Source organism: Antechinus flavipes, chromosome 4 (genome assembly GCF_016432865.1).
Source record: "Antechinus flavipes isolate AdamAnt ecotype Samford, QLD, Australia chromosome 4, AdamAnt_v2, whole genome shotgun sequence".
NCBI classification, from domain to species: domain Eukaryota; kingdom Metazoa; phylum Chordata; class Mammalia; order Dasyuromorphia; family Dasyuridae; genus Antechinus; species Antechinus flavipes.
In genome coordinates this window covers 284,778,660-284,799,531 of record NC_067401.1, presented here as the reverse complement: position 1 = coordinate 284,799,531, position 20,872 = coordinate 284,778,660, and the positions used below count along the sequence as shown (strand labels likewise).

The window sequence follows — 20,872 nt, the reverse complement described above, 5'->3', positions numbered from 1 at the left end:
ATAATAACTGGCTCACAGGATTATAGGATCATAAATAAGGCCATTTTACTATTTGATCATGTTATTGATGTCAAATTACAATCTTTTGATTCTGTTAAAGATAAGAAAAAATAGAAATGCATTGTAAGAAATGCTTACTCTGAAAGATAAAGGAGATTGATGAAGTTTTTCTGGATACTGATGTAGAGGTACTTTCAGAATAATTCTAAGAATTCCAGTAAGAGTAATCATTCACCATAATCAGGACATCCCTGAGCTGAACCTTTATTGAATGTATATTGTTGATAATTTCGGCCTTCATAATTACCTTAGTATCAGGCAGCTGGTCACAAAGGTCTAAAAGTCCTTTATTTGAACTTAATAATCTTGCTTATGAAATTTAAAAATCACAGATTTTCTGTTAAGAAAAAACACAGAAGAATAGGAAGAAATCTCAAAGGTCACCTGGTTCAAATATCTCATTTTACAGATGAGACAAGTAAGGCCCCCAAAGCGCAAAAAAAATCTACCAAAAGTTCCTAGCTCTTAGAATACAGGCCTACAGGCTCCAAAGCCCTATTGTGCTAAAAGACATTTATAGCACTTGAAAATTTGAAATGCATTTTACATATATTATTTTATTTGAGTTTCCCTAGAATCCTGGGAAGTAGATTTTATTATCCAGTTTTTAAGATGAGAATATTGGGATTCAGGGAAATTATACGAATTGTTCATGATCACATAGGTAATAGATTTGATGCAATATTTAAAGCCAATCTGAAGCTAACCAAGTCCTGTTAGTCCCCATTGTCCTCAACTTTAGCCCTCTTGTATTCTTTCATGATATCACCAACTCTAATGTGTTAAATTATCATATCTGTGTTAATGATTTCCAAATTTATGTATTCATTCAAATCTCTCTTCTACCCTCTTCTCCCATCTCACCAACTGCCTGATCACCATCTCCATAATCTGCTATAGAATGGCAATTTCACACAGTGGTTATAGTACTGGACTTAGAAATAGTAAAGTGTAGGCTCAAATACTGTCTTTAATGTTAACTATCTGTATGACTCCAAGAAGTAATTTAATCTCTCTGGACCTCATTTTCCTTATATATAAAATGAGGAATTTGGCTTTCAAGATCTAAATCTGTTCTCCAAAGATCTCAAAATTAACAAATATAAAATAGAATTCATTATCTTTTCCCAAAAAAATCATCTGTCCTCAAATATCATGATTTCTGTTGAGGGTACCATCATCCTTCCAGGCATCTATGCTCATAACTTTGAAAATAACTTTGGTTCTTTTTTCTCCTTCCCTCATCATAGTTTCAAAGTTGATTTCAAATCTACACTTTTCATGCTTTCACTCACATAGCTAACATTTTAATTCAAGCTTTCATCCCCTTTCATGAACTTTCTCCAAGCTTCCTGTATGTCTCCCTTCTTCCAAGCTCTTCTCTTCTTCTATAGTAAGAAGCGCCTTTTTTTTTTAATTTGGGGAAAAGAGAAGAAGAGAGATCAACAGATCTTTATGGACAGCTCTTTTTCCACAGTTGAGCAGCCTAAGGATAAATTAGTTATGAGAGAAAATGTTAATCTTTACCAAATTCTACACAGCTACCAAAATAATATTTCTAAAACAAAAAATTTGTTTATATAAACCTCATATTAAAATATCTCCCTATTGATAGAGTAAAAAATATAAACTCTTCTAGCTAGCATTTAAAACTTTGTACAATATGTCCTCCGCTCTTTCATATTTCATAATACTCCCTTTCCCATGTTTTCTGTCAAAGTCAAACTATGTATCTGGTTGTTCCCCATACATAACTATTCCATCCACTGCCTCCAGGCCTTTGCTTAGGTTATGGAATTAGGATATTGGATATGGAATACACTCCCACCTCACCTCCACCTCTTAGCATCTCTAACTTCCTTCAAAACACAGCATTGATATCCACTTCTATATAGGCTTTTTCTGATCCTTCACAATTACCACCAGTTATTAGTACCCTCTCCCTTTTGAAATTATTTGTATAACTAATTTTATGTATACTTTGTATTTACTTAGCTATGTGTATGTTGTATTTCCATATAGAATGTAAACTCCTTGAGGGAAAAACTGTCTTGTCTTTTTTCTTTGTATCCTTAGAGCCTATTACAATATCTTACACATAAAAGGCACTTAATGTTTGTCAACTAAAATGAAGATCTGCCTTATTATATATATTGTATTACATGTAAATGTAATTCATATGATACATTGCCTCATAGACAGATGACAAAGCAGAAAAATTTGGTATGGGAGGTAGAAAGAGGAAAGGAAGAGATCACATAATGTTGATAACAACCAAATATGTAATTGTAAGGTCAATTCAACTTTTGTGTCATTTATTTAAATGGCTACGTTAAGAACTTTAGATAAAGTGGAATTGCATTTGGGAAGAGGGGACTGAGATTTGAGAAATATTCCAAAGAGGGAAGACAGATGAGCTAACCAGAAAATTACTCACAAAACTCATAAAACCTTTCTTTACTCATAAAACTACTTTTTGTTCAAATAATACACAAGTTAAAATGATTTTTCTCTCCCTCGATCTTTCTGTATTCCTAATCAATTACAAAAACACTGCTACTGCCATGGGGTTTTTATGAACTTTCTTGAGCTGTACCTCTCCTTGACCCTAGAGACTACTCAAGCTAGTTCCAGAAATCAAGTCAAGTTTTTATAGTTCCCCATCATAAAAGTTTAATTTCATATGCATCTTATGGTAAGAAGTATCTTTTTTTTTTTTTTATTTGGGTGAAGGAGAACAACAAATTTTTATAGACAGTACTTTTTCCACTAGTTGAGCAGGCTATGGATAGACTAGTTATAGGAAAGGAAATGTTAATCTTTACCAAATTCCTAAACTTGGTGACTTAAATAATGCTTCACATAGTAGAGTACCTCTTAGTTTGTAAATTGCTTTCACATGTGTGTTTTCACTTAATCTATGAGGCACTCTAAAATGAGGGAGTTGCACAAAATGATTTCTAAGATTTCTTCTATTCTAAGTCCTGTGTTGTAAATCTAGGTGTTTTTTGTTCAATCAATCAGTTGCATGAGACTCTCTATAACTCTATGGACTTTGTCCATGGGGTTTTATTGGCAAAAATTTTGAAATGATTTCTCTTTTTTTTTCCTTCAGTATGCCCCCAGTTTATAGATGAGGACTGAGGCAAATGCAGGTTAATTGACTTGACCAACATCACACAGCTAATAAATGTCTAAGGCCAGATTTAAACCGAAATCTTCCTGACTCTAGGCTTGGGGATCTATCCACTGAGTCACCTAACTGCCCTAGGTGTTACATATACTCATTTTACAGAGGGAGAAACCGAGACTCAAGGAATTAAATGGCTTGCTAAAGGTCACTTAGTATGTGGTAAGACCAGAGGTTGATAGGTTTAGAGCTAAAGAGGTCATTAAGCCCAACCCAGACATTTAGCAGATGGGGAAACTGAGACACAGAGAGGTGAATTGACTTGTCTAGTATCATACAGCAATAAGTATGTGTCTGAAGTTCTCAAATCCTTTTGAACTTCTTCTGATTCTGAACCTAATGATTTTTCCATTACCTTTTTATTTGCTATCTCCTATAATTTCCTATTTTGAAGTTAGGAATTATTGTTAACAAGCTATTCCTTTATAAGGAGTGTAGGAGTGTAGAAGCTCAAACTAAAAAAGGAAAAAGATATTAAAAATTGTTTTTACATGTAATTAGGGAAAAAATAAAATTTTAACTGACCTTAAAAATAAGGTCAGTGGGACTGAATCCAACAATATATGCTTCATATAGTTTCTTTCTCTACTTAATCTCTCTACTCTTGTCAGACATTAACTCTAGTCTGATGTTAATTATTAAAGTTACTGGAATATAACAATAAGAATATTTAAAATCATCTTCAATAAGCAGTGTGCTTTAGAATATTGGACTTAAAATTAGGATTTCCCCAGTTCAAACTTTACCTCAGATGGTATTATATGGTGACCCCCAAGAAAGCTAATGCTACTCTAGGCCACATCAAGGAACATAATATTCAAAATTAGAAAAGTGCTAGTGGGTATTGAACTTTGTCTTGATCACATTAGAGATGGAACATCACATTCAGCCCTAGGCATCACAAAGGATGTTAAGAAGCTAAAGAACATCCAGAGAAGAACAATTAGGACCTCAGTCATTGAGCTCAGGACATGTTAAGTATTAATTTAAGGAACTGAGAATGTTTAGCTTGATAAAATCCAACAAAAAGAAAAAAAAATTGAACAAGGATTGAGATTATCTTCATGTCTTTGGATAGCTATCATGTGGAAGTTAACCACAGACGTCAGAACTAAATGCAGTGAAAGTTGTAAAAAGGCAAATTTGAGTTTAATGTTAGAAAAAAACTCCTTAAAAATTTCACTAATAATTATGATGACAATGATTTTACCATTATCTGAGAAATTCAGCGAATCAGTCAACAATTATTGAATGATTACCTGTTTTATATAATTATTTCTTTCTGTATCCTATATAGTATCTAAAGTAAGGGATGCTTAATAAGTTTTTGTTTAGTGAAGGAATAACAATCTGTAGGGATCCTTACTTTAAATAAAGAACAGGTACAAAAATTTATAATTTACAAAACACAGAAATTAGAAGATTGGTAAAAGCTAGAGTTATAAGAAACTTCAGATGCCATCTTGAACAACTCCAAATTTTACAGATGAGTAGACTGATGACCAGAGAGGTTAAATGATTTACTTAAGGATACACAATAAGTCAGTGGCAGAGTTGAGTCTACAATCAAAGAATTATTGGGATAGTCAGTGCAATATTCTTTTTTAATATACCACATTGCCTCTTAAAGAGCAAATTCCCCTGGTGGATTTTAAGAAGTGTTGATATATTGAAGTCATTTTCCAATATTTGAAAGACTGTTATAGAGAGGAGAGATTAGAATTACTCTGTTTGACACCAAAAGTCAACTTAGAAGAACTGAGAAGCATTGTTGTTGTTATTATTTAGTCATTTCAGATGTACCTGACTTTTCATGACCCCATTTGGGGCTTTCTTGGTAAAATTACTGGAGTGGTTTGCCATTTCTTTCTCCAGCTCATTTTACAGATGAAGAAACTGAGGCAAACAGGGTTAAGTGTCTTGTCCAAGATCATATAGCTAATAAGAGTCTGAGGCTTGATTTGAACTCAGGCCTTCCTGACTCCAAACCTGGCACTCTATCCCTTACATCATTTAATTGCCTTAGGATAGAAGCTGAAAAAAGACCAATTTCAGCAGGAGGTAAGAAGACATTTTTTCAACAATTAAAGCCACCTAATGTAGAAATAAATTGGTTTAATTGGAAAGCCATTGAGGTCTCTTCTCAACCCTCAAATTCTATTATAACTTAGAAAAGTTTTCAGAAACACAAACAAATACATCTATCACACAAACCAGGGTATACTTGAAACCATTGTCCTAACAGCTAATAGTTTTTATTCTTTCCTGCTTGGGGTAACTTATGTAATTCTGAATTCCAAATGCCCTTTTTCCTTTATACATTTCAGTATTATTAATACACACAATATCAAGATGTTTTCATTGGCAGACTTCATTCAGTTTACTCTTCCACCCCACTCCTACTTCATGTTAAAGATTGAAGAAACTATGGTCCCAGAATGCTCAAATAACTTCCCTAAAGTCAGTCATCCCACCAATAAGTGTAGGAATCAGTATTTGATTCCCCAGACATCTACTAGAGTTCTCCACAGCATCATGCAGTTCTCTTTTATCTCTGGAAGATCGACTTTATTAGCACCAAATATCTTGACTTTCCTAGAATGCCTTAAGAATCTCATATTAGTTAAAATCAAATGTTAGTGTCCAAAGCCAAGTTAAAAGAACTTTTGGATTATATGTTCACTAAATTTCAAACTGCAGAAATATTTTACACTTCTTTTCTGTCCTGTTTTTCACTCTAATCCTATTCAGCATGTGATATAGTGCTAGAAAGATAGTAAGTGGTCAATAAATATTTATGTATTTATTTATTGGCTAATTGATATTCTGTGTTGCTTACTCTAAATCACCACCAATCCTACTATCTGCCATAGCCTCCCTGTCCCTCTCTTCCATTGGGACAATGAATGAATAACTTACTGTACTTTTTAAAAAATACATATCTGGTACATTGAGATTAAGTCATCCAAATCCTCTTAAATTTATATAATTTTATTTAATAATTATACTTTAGCATTTGAACATTTAAATAAATGGTAAACTATGTATCTAAGTAAATCCCATATTTTCTCAATGGCTCTTTGGAACCCATCATTCGTGGGCAAGCCCTGAGAATATTGAATAACAGAAGAAATAAATGATGATCCTAATGAAAACCACATTTTGATTCCTGCTTTCCTGCTTGTGCAATTCCATATAAGAATTATAGAAGCCAAAAAAGCAACGTGCACATTAGCTGTGGGTTGCTCAACTACATACACATAGCCTTGTAGGTCATGTGACGGTTTCCATCTTCTTTGTTAAACTAATGGTTCCTCAGATCCCCATGAGGCTTTTTTAAAAGGAAAAAAAAAGTATCAAGTTTCTATGTCTATATGCTAAAAAAAAAAAAAAAAAAAAAACTAATTTGCAAAGCTCAATGAAACCTAAAGCACTTCAGGTGATGGAAAATATCCACTGTTTAAAAAAATAAAAAAGCAAGACTACAGGTAACAAAGCTGATCTACATAGACAGTATTATCCTCCCCCTCATAGGAACATACAGCTGTACTTTATGAATGGGCTCTCCTTTTTAAGTGACACATGGTTGCAAGCCTGAGAATGGAAATCAAGTCAGCTATTATTTGAAGGGGATAAAAGCAGTTTATTCATGACTTTCCAGAACCTCAGCAATAAGAGTATATGCTCTCCTGCTCTCTTATTTCATTTTTTTATAAAGCAGTCAAAGATTTATAGTGAGGCTGAATGCAGAATAGTCAGGCTATAAGCCTCTGGGTATTCTGGCAAGACCTGTCAAATAACTTAGATTTTTAAAAATTCACTTTTCTAAACACAAGTTTCTTTCCTTTTCCCCAAAAAAGGTTCAGTGAAACTTCCAGTGGGAAAAATCATTTTTATAATTCCTTTCTCACAAGGAAAATCAAGATTAACAACTGCTTTCTTTATCTTTTGGGATGCTCCTTAGTTTTACAAAGAGTCAATGTAGTACAGTGTTTGGTAGGAACGGGATGAAGAGGAGGAAAAAGGGGAGAGATATGCTGGTCTTAGGCAGAGGATATGAGTTTTGCTTTTTCTCTCTGCCACTTACTAATTGTCTTATCCCCAGTTTTCTAAAAAATGGGATAATAGTTATATTCTTTTCCTCCACAATTTACCCTGATTCACTCCCACATCACATAGTTGAGAGAAGAATCTTATATAGGATATCCTAAAAGTCTTAATGCAGATTTAAGCTTAAATAGCTTAAAAATATTCCATATAATAAAAATATAGGTGAAATTGCTTTGAAAAGCTACAAAGCACTACACAAGGAGAAAATGGAATTTTGTTTTGTTTTGTTTTTGCTCATTATTATACTCTCAACATACCTGCCATTTAGATTTTAAAAAATATTGAGAAGTTTTCTGGGAATAATTATTAGATCCTTATTGTCAAACTCTAATTGAGATCAATACCATTGCTTTCAGAACCATAAATTTACAGTCATAAAGACCAGATGGTCTACTCCTTCATTTTACAGATGAAAAAAACTGAAGCTCAGAAAGTTTAACCAACTTGTCCAAGATCACACAAAAGTAAGTAACCTTTACGTAAGACTTGAATTCAGGTCTGAACAACAAAGTCAGTGCTCTTCCCATTATTCCACTATCTCCCAAAAACTTCTAAGACTAAACGAAATCAGCCACTTTGTATGGAGTCCAGAAGGACAGACAATTTATATAGCAAAGCCAACTCCATGGAAAAGAATGTTATAATGAAGTTCTAACAAAGACTGAAATTTGGCCATTCAAACTACAGTAATCCTGAAAAACTTTTTGTTCTTTTCTAGTTATAGTCTTTTATTTCTGAATCTACTAGTCAATAGGATTTTCCTGTGACTTTAAACTTGTGGAGAAGGACAGAGGGAAGATGCATTTTGCATAAAAATAAATACTTGGCCAGGGTTTGCTATCTTGATCATTAATCTGATACAGGAAATATACTTATAAATGCTTCTATTTGCCTATTTTCTAGATCCTGAAAAGGTCTGTGATCTTAATTTCAGCAAAACTGCTACTGACATCAATTAACTCAAAAAAGGTTGCAAAACCAGGGCTATTATCTCATGTTTATAACAAGTCTGTTACCATAGTAATAACTGTGATGTCACAAATTCAGCACTACGGGCCAAATTCTGGCTCTGAGTGGAAGGGGGGAAAGCATAAAAAGAGATATATAAACATATGTGGTTAAAATGGGTCAGTACTTGTCAGAATCACAAAAGGGCAGAGAGTTCCCCCTTATCCCAGGCAGTGGGGGTGGAGAGTGAAGGAAAGATGGCAAGATTCAGCCTGAGGATCTACTCCGCAGCCACAAAAATGACCAATATCCAACCCTTCTTCATGCAGCTGTGCATGAAAGAGAGTAAAAATCAGAGAGAACATAATATCTGCGTGTTCCCAATCATGACTATTCCACTGGGCCAATGGTTTGCCAAAGGCAGTGGATTTGAGCCAGAGCAAAAAATACGTTCTAAGGAGTAAATTTTTGCCCATATAAATCCCACTGGCCCCCTTAGAAGACATAGCTTATCTCACAAGAGCAGCACATCCTTTATAATATAGCCAGTGTTTGATTCCCATTGGTTCACCACAAGATCAGGCCTTTGGGGTGTGGGAGAAAAGGGGGAAGATCCTTCAGATATAGACATATAGACATAGACACATAATCATCAGAGTGTGGAAATGTTGCAATAGGCATTGTTATCCTTTTGCTCAGGATGGACATTTCATAAGATCTTATGAGCTTAGTTAAAACATTATCCCAGAGTTAATCTGTACTGAAATTTAAAAAAAAAAAAGACCAATTAAGTTCTAGAACAATAATTGTATTGTTCGAAGATCAAATATTTTCCTCATCCCTTTTTCCTTACCTTGAAAGGTAATAATAGGAAGAGGAAGATGCTGCTTAAAAAAAAATTGTGTTGGATATTCTGTTTCTCCCAGCCTCTCAGAATACCTAGGTTCCATTAGAGCCTCAGTTCCTTTGCATATTCATCATATGAACTAATGTTAAATGGGTGCTGTGTGCCTGGATTCCATGTGGCTTGCTAGGCAGGAAACACTGGAGCAAATTTTCTGGCATATAGCACCCAAGTGAGCCTCAACTCAGTTCATTTTTAAGTTCCCTTTTGCTCCCATGAGACACTGCAGACCAATCAATTTGCATTTTGATGTACAACTTTCTTTATGCACAGCCTATGTATGGGATTTCTGTTGGTAGGTATGGGAAGAAGGATTAGAGACTTAAGCAAAAGAGAGGAAAAGATGGTTTTTAAAAAATTGTTATTATTGGAGCCACTCATCTAAACCACTATACACATGTTCAAAAACAAGTTCTAATTTTAGAAAATTAACTATTCTTTATTCCATCCTCCCTTACCCCTACTTGGCCTGATCACAGTAGATTTTTGGTCTCTCTTAAGAAGGAATTTTGCTCCACAAGCAACCAAAAGAGAAAATGGGCAAAGAATTAAATATTACCTTAAGTACAAATGACTTTATTTTTTAAACTAATATTCCTACAAAGTCCAGATTTGTGATTTGATAAAAAGCATAATGAATTGAGGAATACATTTAGCATCAGAAAGACCAGGGCTTAAAACTTGCCTCCAACACTTCCAAGCTGTGACACTAAAAAACTGACAACCTCTATACGTCTTAGTTTCTTCATCTGTAAAATGGGGATACTAAATACCACCTGCCTTACAAGTTTGTTGTGAAAACCAAATAGACATATGCATGTAAAGTGCTTTTATACTACATAAATCTAAAATATTATTATAATTCCATCAAGGATGTGAACTCCTCCCATGCAAATTAACAACTCATCTGTAATTCCCAGTCTTAAAGAGTTATCTGAGGCACCAACAAGTTACATTACTTACTCATCTTCAGGCAAGAATGATTTTTTTTTTAAGTTTGATGGTAAATGGATTTCGAGCATATATATAGTCTAAGTTCCTCTTAACACTAATATGAAATACTATACAAACAATCAAAGTATCTATTGTCTGCATCTATCTGAGGCAATGGTGTCAGCAATAAAAAGAGTCTTGCCTATACCCTACACTTGCATTGGTCATTCAGGAAAATTCATTCAAACATCTCACTGCATTCGTTTGTTCCCTAGTAAAATTATAATGACCACTTTTAGGTCATAGAAAAATATTGTCACATGAACTCTTATGACATATATATCCTGGGCAATATATATCAATAAACATTTATTGATATACAATAGACCACCAATGTACCCTAAGTAGCAATAATACAGTTTACCTTAATCCTAAAATGTATAGTATACTACATTCATTATCACATAGAGTAGGGATTCTTAATTTCTAATCCATAGACCTAAAGAGGGTAGATTTATAGATTTCAGAGGTCCATGAGCTTGGATGGAGACAATATATTTATTTTAATATAATGGGTTTCTTTTGTAATCTTATGTATTTTATTTTAAAATGTTGTTCTGAGAAACGGTCTATAGGTTCATCAGGTTGCCAAAAGAATCTATAAAACAAAAACATTTAGAACCCCTATACATAGTATTTCTCTTTGTAAAACACATCTGCCACCTTCTTTATAGCAAAGACTCTTCATATAACTGAACATAGAAGGTTAAAACATCATGATTTATTATCAGGAAATGGTTGATTTGTATATTTATTTTATATATCTATATGCTTGTGATCACATAAAAAAATGTCTCAGGGGGCAGCTAGTTTATATAGTGTATAGAGCACTAGCCCTGAAGTCAGGAGGAACCAAGTTCAAATTTGGCCTCAGTCACTTAACATTTCCTGGCTGTGTGATCCTGGGCAAATCACTTAACTGCCTCAGCAAAAAAAAAAAAAAGTTTCAGGTGAAAGGTGACTCAGGTCATGAGTGGGAAAAATTTAAGAAACCCTGCTTTACAAGACTGAATAATCATGCTAAATCTACAATTCCAGTGCTTAATTTTAATGTGAAAATTTTCTGAAAATGTAAAATATTTGAGAATATGAAAGATCTTTATTAAAACAATGAAATCAAAAGTGCTTTCCAAGAATTAAGTAGATCACTATTAAGAAATTAAATATCATGATCTGACTTTGGGTAGATTTAAAGGAAAAAGACCTGACCACAAATCAACAGGTCCTATATATATTCCTTTATGCAGATAAATACATAGACTATACATATTCCCAAAGAACCCTTAGGGGGCAAATACTTCCTAGCTCTGTGGCTAGTTCATCTCCATTTAGCTCTTTCTCAAAACTGAATGTTTTGTGCATACAGTTTCAAAATTCGTTCATTTATTTTTAAAAGTTTTAGATTAACAAATTTGTAGGCAATCATTTGTAGCCATTTGATTCAATATAATACAATACAATATACTAATACTATTTTTAAAAAAACAACCTTGCACAGATGTTTCTCATGTAACACTCATTACAATTAATATTACACAACACACACATACACACACACACACCAATTAATATTACAGCTCTTCTCATGGCTTAATTGGCTATTAAAAATTATTCATAAGATGGCAACATCAGACTAGTTAGTTTTCTATGAATCACTGTCATTTTAAATACTAGTAAAGATTTACCTGCTGGTGGCTTTATGAAAGGTGGTGGAATTAATGGTACAATAATGGGCACATTCCCATGATCCTTTGACCCTGCTGGTGAGTCAGTTAATCCATTTCCCGTGGCAAGCCCTGGATAGCCTGTATTCATATTATATGGCGAAATAACACTGTCCTCGGATAATTTTGGCTTTGGCAAAGAATTTTCTGTAAAATAAAAAATATATATGTATACATATATAGAGAGAGACATACAATACAGCAAAAAAGTACCTATTAATTAAACTAAAACTTTTTCTCTGGTTATTTTTCTCATTTAAGAAAACTGATAATGAAAATTAGTATTTTCTATCAGACTTTGAAAAATAAAATATTATCAAAACTCAAGGGAACAATTCTGCTCATAACTACAAATTTCCATCTGGATCCTTTCTAATTGGCTTCATGCTTACCATTTTATTCTGACATCAAAACTGATGAATTTAATATTGTAAAAATCTCCTTGGAACACCCAAAATTCAGATTTATTTAAGGTCAAACTATTTTCCCTGATGTGTTTGTAGCCCATCTCTCACATCATACTGGTCTATTTAAGCAAAATTTTACTGTTTCCCAAATATTGGATTATCACAATTCCAGAAAACTGATCAGAAATGGTAGACATGCTAGTGATCTCTGGAAAGAGGGAGATGGACTCCGGGTACAAATGTGACATAAATTTTTTTTGGAAATTACTATGGCAAAAACTTGTCTTCTTGTCTCCATATATTTGTTACGAGGGTTTGGGTTTTTTCAATAAGTGGAAAGTAAATCCATTTTTGTTTATTAAAAAATATAAAATAAAAATTATAAATATTTAATATTCAATATGTTAGGTTTTTTTTAATTACTACTGTATAATGACCTGACTGAAATTAGAGAAAAAACTCAGGAAGAAATAGATAATTAGAAAATTTTTTATAGGATTATAGATTCTGAATTGAGTGGAACCTTAAAGGTCATTTAGTGAAGTCTCTTCATTTCATAGATGCAAAAAACTAAATGCTAGAATAGTCAAGTGACTTGCTCAAATCACACAAATAGTTGGTACCAGAACCAGCATTCAAACTCTGATCTCCAACTTGAAATCCAGTCCTCCTGAGACAGCCAGATGGTGCAATGGATAAAGCACCAGCCCTGAAATTAGGAGGACAAGAATTCAAATCTGCCTCAGATGTTGAATGCTTAATAGCTATGTGAACCTAGGTAAATCACTTAATCCCAATTTCCTCACCAAAAAAAAAAAAAATCCACTCTTTTTTCTATTCTAGTTTGTACATTTTCACAAAAACATATTCATGATTAGCAGACAAAACTATAAAAAGAAAGGATGCTTGTTTTATAAATTTAATGGTTTTTTAGGAATATGAGTTTAGTAACTTTTACCTGGGAAAAACTCAAGTTCTTAAATAATGAAGTCTCCCAAAACAACAAATAAAGGAAGTAAGCTGCTCATCCATTAAAGAAAAAAAATCTTTTTCCAGGCACTCACCCCTTGCCTCTCTCAGATAAAAAAGATTAATACAAAGGCCAGGTATTACATGAACTATTAGTTTATAGAATATAAACTCATGACTTGCATCTTTCTATTTACAGAAAAATTGATGATGCTATCTAGATAATATAATGTACACAATTTCATATCAAGCTGAATAAAAAATTTGTCACGTACATTCAATTCCACATGCCTGTAGCACAGCTCATTTACATTCTATTTGTTGTCATATAAGAAGGAAATGTATTACCTTGGAGACTGGGAATAAAATATTTGAAAAGGTAGTTTATACTGACAGGATTTTCAGTGGAATACAAATACTGATCAAATTATCAATAACAACATGCAATTAGTTTCATAAATGGTTTATGAATATCCCTAAAGAGTGTGGTGGATTATTGTTTGTTGTTTGTCAGAGGGAGGATTTTTTTCCACACATATCTTTTTCATCTCTACCTAGTAATCTTCCTGAATCAAGGATTCATAAGTTCCCCTATCAACACCCAGAAGAGCCCAGTTGTGGATTTCCTTAATGAGGCCCCAAGCATAGCTGACCATTCATATGGCCCATGACAAGTCATTGTAACATAAAAAGCTGCCATTATTTCTTCTCTATTTCTGAGCATTAAGAGAATGTTTGTTAGATAAGTTAAGATCCAGGCATATTGCTACATTCTGAATCTGTAACATTCCTCTTCTTACCTAGCTAGCTGCAATTCCTTATCAAGACTGGCTGAAGAATCCAAGACAAAACTAAATTCCTATTGTTTAAGTTTGGGAATAATTTTCATGAACAACGCAAAATCGAGGGATGTTATTCACAATTGAATCCCAACTCAAAAACTCATACTTCCAACACTGCTCCTTATTAACACTCCTACGGTGAGATGAAACTGGGAAGAAGGAAATAAGCAAAAAAAAAAAAAAAAAAAAAAGCATTCCCAAAGTAATCTTGGTTCTCACTTATATTTTGATGATCTGACTCTTGACATTTTTGCCTGACAGAAAGCCTTAGTCCCAGGATTTTTTTTAATAGTAAAAGAGCTTAGGAGTTCAAAAGTTATAAGCAATATGTTCTCCTTTTATTGTGTTTTTGGAAGAATTCTGAAATCTCAAGTATATAAGCTTTGTCTGGCTCTGCCATAATATTACTGTTGGTGGAGAGATAATAGTAAGTTCCTATTTATTTTATATTGCACTCTCACATTCTATTGGATCCTGTTTATGGAAAAACCTTGTTGGAGATGTACATTTAAATCAGCCATTGGAATAGGCTACAAAGCATGAGTCCCATTGCAACTCTATTCTGGCTGGTTGAGATAGTTCATCCTTCTTTGCAGGAACAAAGGAACATTAAATGTCATTACCTTTGAGAACAGAAATGTGCTGCCGGCTCTCCCCATCTGTAGGGTAGTTCCTGAATTCAATATCCTCACCATCTTTCAATTCAACCTTATCATAACCATACCAGCCAAGAAGTTCATTCATGGTGTTTTCAGCAAAGTTCTGAAAAAGAAGAATCGCCTGCTTATTTAGGTAATCAATAATCATTTTGGAAAGAATGCATAAATCGAAATCCATTTGTATTGTACCAAGAACTGCTTGCATCATCCCACCCCCCTCCAGACTCATGTTCATTTTTCTAGTCATGTATTAAAAAAAATAAAACACTTAAATCCCACGATACCATGTGCAATTATAATATACATTCAGACTTTTCTAATTTAAAAAAAATAAGAAAAGAGGAATTTATCATTTTTTTGCTTATGGAGAGGTCATATTTTAGTCTATATTCATCAGCAAATTTTATGCAACATGCTTCTATAAAAATATTGAAAATTGAAACAAAACTAAATGAGAACAAAAGACTTCCTTATGAAAACAATTAATCAACCTTTTCAGTGCTTCAGATTAATTTAAATTGCAATAGCTTTCTAACTCAGATGTGTCTTCTTAACATGAATGCCTTGGATCAACTAAAATCTTAATAAAGAAATAATTTCTTCATTGTCAATATGTAAAGTAGGATAAGTAACAATATAAGCTTTCTTTTTCATTTTTTCATTGGTGGGAGGAGTTTTTTAAATCTTATATTCCTTTTTGATTTACCTACATAAAATTAAAAGTTAAACATTCAGAAATATTAATTTCATTAGCTATATTTTCCTGTTGCATGAACCCAAGGTCAATAGAATTGTTTTCTATTGCCTCATAATTCAATTCAATTAAACAAACATTTCTTAAGCTTCTACTATGCACCAGATATTATCCTAGGTAGTCTTATGAAATGTAGATATCTTTAAAGTTGGCTGTCAACAAATTTTATAATCATTATGGAATTGATTTATGCTATCATTCCAACAAAGATAAAATTGTACAGTAAGACTGTACTATATATATTCACTATAAATTTCAAAACAAGATGTAAAACTGTATATTTTGATATTCTTTTGCAATGTGATGGACAACTATATGATGTGTTACAGAACTTCAAAAAGTTGCGGGGATCATTGGATTCCCTGATATGTGAAGCAATGGACAATAGATTGATTTTGGACTAGCTATTGGCTGCTGAAGGAGACATATGTGTGATTGTTGTTTACATATCCTCCTTCTCGGACTTCTGAAAATCTTTAACAACACCATGTTGATTTATATTGTTTGTTTTATCACTATTTGCATGTACAATTCATGTTTGTTACACCACATTGAGCCTGCACTGGTTGTGGGGAGAGTCATCACTAATAGCCTGTGCGTTATTGCTATGTGCTTGTGTAATACCTCCCATGCTGATGGGTTTGTATATACATGTTTCTAGTAAGACCCTTCAGCCCAGAACCCCGTTAACAATATCTGGCTTGACTCCCCACTTCCCTTTAATAGTTTTCATCTCTCTTCCTGAGAAGTCAGGGAGGGCATGATCATCTCCTTTTTAGTGCTTTCATCTCCCTTCCTGAAAAGTCAGGGAGGGTGTGATCACTTCCTTTTTGGTATTTTCACCTCCTTTCCTGAGAAGTCAGGGAAGGTGTGATCACTTCCTTTTTGGTATTTTCACCTCCCTGAGAAGTCAGGGATGACATGACCACCTGTTTTCTAAAACAAAAAAAAGCAGGAGATGTAAAGGGCTGAAACTATGAAAATGTGTACTTGAATCAGACAACTGAGCACTTAAGGCTAATTACCTATTCAATGTTAGATAATGACTCTATTAGCATAAGTTTTGGATAAATAGATCTTCTCACTGTTTGGTGCTTACTCAATGTTTGATCTTAAGATAATAGTAGGCAAGGATTAGAGGGTGGGGTGAGACAAGCCAGAGTCACTTAGTGGCAGGAAGAGAAGGAGAGAGGTTGGTGACTTTGGACTCAAGAATACAAGATACACCATTGGCAAGCCTCATGGAAGTTTGTCTGTCTCCTTCACTTCTCCCCCTAAAGACCAAGGACTTTAATTTATCCTGACTCTGGCTGACTCCGAGGCCTTTCTTGGATATATTTATATCCAATATAAATAAAGATAGATTTATATCACAAAGTCAAGACACCTGGCTTGACTGCCACAAACTACTACTTCAAATTTTCCTTTTAATTCAAATCTTCTTGGAATTTGCTATGTTAAAATTATATTCAGAATTTCATTTTAATTTGTAATTTATGGACCTGATATAACATAGTAGGGTTTTAACCAAGGATATGCTGATAAATGTTTAACAATCATCTTGGGGAGGAAAGAGGATATACACATGATACCCTTTTAAATTTAATCTGCATTATAACATTTTCCCATCATTTTCTTAAGTCTAGACAATCAACAAACATTAAAGCATTCCCTGGTTTGTACAATTTACCAGTTTCTGGTATAAGTCCTTGCACAATATATTTAACAGTTACTTTTCAGAGCCAATATAGGCTGGCTCCAGCACATCACTGATTCTACCTCTAAGGTGCTAAGACAACATGAATATTTCAGGTTTTCTTGAATGCCATGTCTTTAGATTTCAATTGGGATTGCATATAATGAAAAAGCTACTTCACTACTGATTGTGCAAAAACAAACCTGGCATTTCGAACCACCCACAGGATTTTAGACCCTTTCTTTAGCACACAGATCTGAGTCAAACTATGATGCAATGACATGCCAACAATTATAAAAGAGAAACACCCAACAACCAGCCAGCCAAAAATCGCTTCTGTAAGGCTTTTACTCTCTTTGATGGCTGATCATTTTTTACATTCTGTTAATTAATGCATAAATAAGGCATGAACAACAAGATGAATAAACCTAATAACTTCAAGAATATCTCCACTGAGGAGGATTATGCTAAATATTTCTCCTTTAAATCAGAAGAGCATTTCTTTAATGAGATGCTATATTCCCTTATTATTTCACTTCTATTCACTCAATTTAGTGTCTGACCCAAGAATAAGATGTATTGTTACTGACCTAAGTTTCCATTATACAAATCCTCCCCCCCCCCCCAATTAGATAGGGGACCAAAACCTTAAGAGGCTAAAAACATAGTATGAAATGGGAAATTTGCTTTCCAATGATTTTTAAACTCTCATAGTCTTCTCAAAATAAGTAGAAGATATTAAATTGCTCTTAGTATGTTGATTCTGACATCGTGAGTAAGAACAAAACACTGGGTCCAAGCATTTTTTAGTAATGTCCACTGGGGCTAACTGAAAAGGGAATGAGACTGCCTTAGAAAGTAGTGGCTTTCTCCTCATGAAGAGTCTTCAGACAAAAACTAAATGATCCCTTGTCAAGCATGTTATAGAAGGAATTCTTATTCAGATAAGGGTTGGACTACATGATCTCTCAATTTCCTTCCAACTCTGAGATTTCATTTGTGTAATTATATATGGATGCTTAAGGTGATTTTCCTCCTTTCTGTGATCCAATCCAACCAGCCAGTAGGCATCTTCTCTTCATCTCTACTAAAAGTACCTCTTAATCATATTTTCTTAAGCATTTATCATATCCTAATTTGCTTTTTATTCATTTTTGTACACATCTTACTATGCCAACAAGATTGTAAGATCTCTATGTATTCACCTATACAAAGTATAATGTCTTGAATACAGTTAACATTTAATGATTACTTGTTGAATATAATTTAATTAAAGCACACATTGACTCATGGATTCTTCATAATTGTAGAATGAATGGATTAATAAACTTTACTATAGTCTATAGTTCCATCTAACTTCTGTAGTGGATATATATAATCCATAATACATAATTCCTAGATCTATCTTCTTTTACCAGAAAATACAAGGTACAAATTCACTCATTTTTTCAGGTCTGTATTTTGCAGAATATAATTCAGGATTTTGTAAATGTGGAACCCAATTTATATTTTTAGTCCTAGAGTTTTTTACCATTTGGTTAGTTTAATTATGGCCCTCAGATACTATGGTTTGGTTTGCAGACCACTTGGCTTCACAAAGTACTTAATATGAATTTACATTTTTTCATGATTTTTAGTTAACTATAAAAATTTTTTTACTCTAAGCAGGAAGATAGTGAAATTGATATGTGGGTCAGGAAGACAGCAGCTGTTGCTAATAATGCTAATGAAGTCACCAATTCATCTCTCACTCTGAAGCTGCCTGCAGGCAACGGAAGAATGCAAGGAAAATGTGGGCTTCTGGGTTAATGTCAAGCTGGCCTTATCTTGTAGCAATTGAGCTGGGCTTTCTGGAAGAGAGATTGGCAAGGAGATTTTTATCATGGCAAAATAGTTCATCTCCAGAGACTCTAGTTAGTTTTGTAGTTTCCCTGTATATCAATATTTGTATTCTTTTGTGTTCCACGGGTCCCTAAGGAAAAGTTTTGTTCATTGAATTATGCTACCAACTGCTAGAGGCTATAGATATATCATATGCTAAAGAGCTATGCAGTGATGACTCTTTGTCCCAAAGTTGGTAACTGTTAAATCCTTGACAACACTCTGAAGCCTTCCACTATTTTCTTGGAGTCAGAGATTGCAAGTCCCTGGCAGACAGAGATCATGGAACCAGAACAAGTAATACAGGCTTATAACAGAGCATTTTCTCTCTCTTCTTAACTCTACCACTTCAAAACCTCAAAGGCATAGCAATACATAGGTAAGAATGACAAGGATATTTATTACTTTTTCCTGGTTCTCTTCCTGTTTATCTAAAAGTTCTTTTTTTCATTCTCCATCACTGGTTCAACATCAATATCATGCCTGCTAAATATTGGTGTTCTCTAAAGTTCTGTTCTGAGTATTCTCCGCTCCTCTTTCTACACAACTCCTCTTGATAACTTCATTAGCTTTCACGGGTATAATAAGTATCACATTCTCTCTTTACCTATTGGACATGTCAAACTAGATGTCCTGGACACACTTTAAATATATGTAGAAAACTGATCATATTACCTTTCCATTACACTCACTTCTCTTTCAGACTTCTCTGCTTCTGTCAAAGGTGCCACAAATACTCTTTTTCTAGATTTGTAATCTTGATACTACATATTTAATCAGTTACCAGACCATATTGTTTCCAGCTATCTCTTTATTTATCTCTTTATTCACAAAAATCACAACTTAAGTTCACACCCTCATTACCTTTTACTTAGATTAATTGTTATAGCCTCCGAACTGGTCTTTCTTATTCAAATTTCTTCCCACTCCATCCATCCTCATACTATTATCAATATGATTTTCTTTAACAATGCTACTCCCCTTTTCAATAAACTCCAGTGATTCCCTATTGCCTCTGGGGAAAAAAATAAATTTTAAAGACCTTCATAACTTAGCCCCAACCTATCTTTCCAGCTTTGTTATATGTTATTCTTCCTTCTGCACCATGATCCAGCCAATCTGAAGCTTCTTTCCATTCTTCACACATGACATTCCATCTCCTAACTCTGTGACTTTGTAACTACTAATCTCTATGTTTAGAGTAACTCACAGAATTACTTTTTTAAAGGGATTGTTTCATTCTTTTTATTTGTATCCCAAGCACTTAGGACAATGTCTGGCAACAGTAAGCACTTAATAAATGTTTATTGGTTTATTGATTGGTTTTTCTATAGCCTTCAGTACAATAGTACTACTACTTACAAGCCTGTCACTTTTAAAAATATATACTCCAAAAGCAGTAAGAAGAAACATTGGCCTTCTTAGATCAATGTAGTCCAGTCTTTAAAACTAGATTATGGACCTTCTGAACAGATCTCCAACTGTAAATTGGGTCACAGAAGGGAAAGCAGGAGGAGAAAGAAGAATAATCTAGTGAAACAGTTACTCTGAGGGAAGAAAAAAAGTCCTAGTAGAGAATTATCCTTAACACATTAAGATAGGATTTCAGATCATTTGGGCTACCACCTCTGCAAACTTGATGTGATTTCATGGATTTTGATTCTTGATACCTTATAAAAGTAAATTCAACCAACTGAGGATATTTTGGGTTGGCGCTGGTAGTTTTTAGGAAGGC

The 20,872-nt window shown here is 33.7% G+C and overlaps 1 protein-coding gene across 1 annotated transcript in view; it reads right to left on the bottom strand.

The window, feature by feature from the left end:
* The window catches only part of SOBP (sine oculis binding protein homolog), a 220,402-nt gene that overhangs the window by 178,680 nt on the left and 20,850 nt on the right, over positions 1–20,872 (bottom strand). Inside the window, exons 2-3 of the mRNA XM_051997486.1 lie at positions 14,771–14,909; positions 11,891–12,076 (exon numbers count right to left, since the gene is read on the bottom strand). Of these exons, the coding sequence (XP_051853446.1) occupies positions 11,891–12,076; positions 14,771–14,909 (325 nt within the window). The remainder of the gene's footprint in view (positions 1–11,890; positions 12,077–14,770; positions 14,910–20,872) is intronic.